Raw genomic sequence first — 4230 nt, 5'->3', positions numbered from 1 at the left:
GAACTATGCCAATGAGCATAGAATCACGCGTTAAGTCTCTTAGATACCAGAACAGGCACTGATTACTCGAAGCTGCCTAACTGGTGAACCCAAGGCTGACTCTTTGAGAACTTAAGACGTTTCTGAAACTATGCCAATGAGCATAGAATCACGCGTTAAGTCTCTTAGGGACCAGAAGAGGCACTGATTATTCGAAGCTGCCTCACTAGTCAACCCAGAGCGGACTCTCTCTAAGTTTTTTCACACCCTTCCTTATCAAAACAAAATTAGATTTTGTTTCGGGTGTTTTAAAACATAAAAATCTACAAGGCATGTCCAATTAATCAGAAAAAGTATTAATTAGATTTTAAAATAATTTATAATAATTTATGACGTCATCTAAATTGCAAAACAAAAAAAAAAATACGTTGTCACCTATCGAGTAAATTAACTTGCACCATGCCCCCTATCGAGTGAATAAATTTCGCGTTGAAAATTTTGCAGTATTTTTAGTCAGCATTATTTCATAATTCTGACACTTTCCACCACCCCCTCTTCCTGGTTAAAATAAATAAACAAAAATACGAAAGAAATAAATAATAAAAAATAAAAACAAACAAAACAAAACAAAAATTGTGCGCATAATGATTATAGGAAGGAATGCTATAACCAATGAGGAGAAGGCACAAATCTTCAAAAAAAAAAAAAAAACAAATCTTCTTCTGTCGAATACATAACAATAAAAAAAAAATAAAATAAAATAAGTATGAATCAAGAAAAAAAAACAAAATTCCCGTGACAAAGAAAATCTGCGAGTGTGGGTTTGTGGCGCAAAGACCTCGACACCTGGTTAGACATAAGAAGTACAATTGTGTGGGGAGGAGGGCTACTAAGGCGGACAATCCAGCACAGAACGAAAGTGCGAGGCCAAGCGTAGATGATCAGAGAGTCGTCCCCAACCTCGACAACGACGCTGTGGAAGAACTCATCACACTTGAGTTAGACGATTCGGATGTGCAAGCGCTGATCTGGGAACTAGGAGACATTCCTACTTTTGAACTCTTTTAATTTGTTTTAAAAACAAAAAGAAAAACTGTTTACTACTTTATTCCTAATAAAAGTTTTTTTTAAAATTTAATATGGCGTCTGCTTTATTTTTACGAACGTAAGATAGTTTAGTAAGTAAGACGTGTAATAAAGCTTCATTGTATGATGTACCATTGAATGATGTAATTTGAAATTCGTCACCAATTTCAACGTTGTGTGCCAGTTGTAAGAATTTGTACAATTCAAATAATAATTCTCTATATAATGACATATGCATAAAATAACAAAACAATGACATTTGTCTGAAAATTGTACAGTTCAAATAAGTCTCTATATAATGACATATGCATAACAACAAATAAGATTAAATTAAAATTAAATTAAACAAAACACAGGAAACAAAAACATTGTTTTCATACATGCTTCAATTTATTTATGTGTACGACAATAGTTTTATAACCATTACACTTCTTAATTTCAAAATTTACATCACTTATTTGTCTTGAAATCATGTAAGGGCCGTCATATAACTTTGTCCCCTTAGGATACTTATTTTTAACGTGCTTTGGATTATAATAATAAACCATTTGTCCTTCTGAAAATTGTTTATCCTTTACTCTTAAGTCATACTGTGCAAGTAATATTTTAACATCTTTTTCTTTATCAACAAATTGACCCAAATCTGGTACTACTGAATGTTTGATGACGTCTTTAATTAAGGATAGGTCTTTGTCTTTCACTTGTTCTGCAACCCAATCAACACCGTTTTCTACTTTGTTTTCTGTTATAACACCACATACTGCTCTCGACAATCCATCAGCGTTTGTATGTTTACTTCCTGGCCTATGCTCAATAGTGTAATCGTACTCTTCAAGAATTTCAATCCATCTTGCTTGTTGTCCTATTGGTTCTGGTGTTTTTCTCAGCCACTGAAGCGCTGCATGATCTGTTCTTATTTTGAATGAACGACCGATCAGATACTTCCTGAACCTTTTCACAAATGTTATAATTGCAAGTAATTCTTTCCTGGTTACATTGTAATTCATCTCATGTTTATTAAATAACTGACTACCGTAACAAATGGGTTTTTCTACTCCATCTTGTAATTGTGAAAGTACTGCACCCATAGCTTTATCTGAAGCATCGCAATCTAAAATAAATGCATCCTCGTCATTAGGTAGAGCTAATATTTCAGAACTGATTAATTTTTCTTTCAAACTATCAAAAGCAGTTTGGCATGCGTGCGTCCATTGAAACTTGTTACATTTCTTTGTCAATTCATATAACGGAGCTGCTATTTCTGAAAAATCTGGTACAAATCGTCTGTAGTACTGGCACAAACCTACAAATGCTCTACTTTGTTTCAGTGTAGTTGGTACTGGCCAATCTTTGATTGCTGTAATTTTAATTGGTCCGTTCCGATCCCTTTATCACTAACTATATAACCTAAACAGCTAACTGATTTCTGCATTAAATGACACTTCGACGGTTTGAGCTTTAAATTTGCCTGGTGCAATCTTTGAAACAACAGTTCTAATCTTTTTAAATGTTCGTTTAAATTTTTACTAAATATAATTATATCGTCTAAGTAAACTAAACAGGTTTCAAAATTTAATCCTATCATGATATTGTCCATTAATCTTTGAAATGTGGCAGGAGCGTTACAAAGTCCAAATGGCATTCTAGGAAATCTGAAAGTACCGCGATGACAAACAAACGTGGTCTTATTTCTGTCTTTAGGATGAACTTCAACCTGATGATATCCTGATCTTAAATCGAATGAACTGAACCATTGGGATCCAGACAACAAATCGAGACATGAGTCTATTCGAGGAAGTGGATACACATCTTTAATCGTTATTTCATTCAACTTTCTATAATCCACACAAAATCTGTAGGAATTATCTTTCTTTTTAACTAATACTAAATTAGAAGCCCATTCGCTCTGACAAGGTTCTATAACTTTTTGCTGTAACATCTCTTCTAACAAATTGTCAATGATTGGTAGATGTGCTCTAGGTTGCGGTCGCAATGCTTGGCGAAATGGTCTGTTTGCTCCGGTATCAATTTCATGTTGCGTTACATTAGTTCTTCCTAAATCAAACTCGCTTAATGAGAGAATATTTTTATACTTCAGCAACAACTTTCTCAAGTTACCACGAATATTATTTGGAACACTGGAATGTACCTCATCAACTATTGTTTTTATAGTCTCATCATATTCTTTGGTGGGCTTGTTATTTGATTCTTGAACTTCATCATCAACTACAACTACTTCATGTAATTTGGTGATTACTTGATCCTTAGGTATTTCAACTTTCTCATCAGATATGTTACATACTCTAATACTCGTAGACGGTTTATTGACATCAATTAATGATCTCGCAGTTAACAAATTGTTTTTGATTTTATTTATGCTAGTTGACCATGCTGTATTCTGTCCTAAAGGCTTCAAATTTGATTTTTCTATAAACGTCTGAATGAACATTTCACTGCGGGGTGGGATGACAGCTGTAACTTTCGAAATGCATCTTATATCTGTTTCTTGTCTAGATTTTACGAGGTTGTAACTTTTTCCGTTTATTACAACACTACTCCTTCCAAAATTCCAAATGCAATTGTTATCATATAACCAATTCTTTCCTAGAATTATATGATCAACGTTTGGTGACACATAGAAAGTTGTAAGAATCTTCTGATACTTAAGTTCTAATGGCAGTGTAATTGTTCCGTTTACTATTAACTCCATGTTATTAACTGCATACAATTCTTTGTTACTTTTCAAAATTTTCAAATCATCAACAAATTTCTTTGGACAAAGATTTACATCTGCACCACTATCTAGTAGGCATTTTAAATGTTTGTTTCTAAATACAGCTTCTAAATGAACTAACGCTTCCTTATCATGGTTACACTTGGAGGGTGTTTTTACTGTTTGAACGTTTCGATTTAATCTCGTCGTATTTTTAAAACTACCAACATTTTGTCTGAAGTTATTAGTGTTCACTTGACTGAAGTTTCTGTTATTTTGCTGATAACTACTTTTTTTTTGGTCAATCGTACTGTTGTTTCTGATTAAATTATTATTATTTCCAAACTTATTGTTAACATCTTTTCTCTGATTGTTATTTCTGGTTTCAAACTTATCTCGTTTAATCTCGTCAATCATGCTGAACAATTTTTCTATTTTGTATTCATATTGTA

At 33.1% G+C, this 4230-nt stretch overlaps 1 protein-coding gene across 1 annotated transcript in view; it reads right to left on the bottom strand.

Annotated features, from left to right (window-relative positions):
* Positions 1-1439: 1439 nt before the first annotated feature.
* The window catches only part of HELRODRAFT_176178 (hypothetical protein), a gene marked incomplete at both ends in the record, with an annotated part of 3254 nt that continues 463 nt past the window's right edge, over positions 1440-4230 (bottom strand). Inside the window, 2 exons of the mRNA XM_009023493.1 lie at positions 1440-1589; positions 2990-4144. Coding sequence (XP_009021741.1) covers positions 1440-1589; positions 2990-4144 — 1305 coding nt within the window. The remainder of the gene's footprint in view (positions 1590-2989; positions 4145-4230) is intronic.

The sequence above is a fragment of the Helobdella robusta genome, assembly GCF_000326865.2.
Source record: "Helobdella robusta unplaced genomic scaffold HELROscaffold_36, whole genome shotgun sequence".
NCBI lineage: Eukaryota > Metazoa > Annelida > Clitellata > Rhynchobdellida > Glossiphoniidae > Helobdella > Helobdella robusta.
The sequence above is the reverse complement of the archived record's forward strand: the minus strand, read 5'-3'. Positions and strand labels throughout refer to the sequence as shown.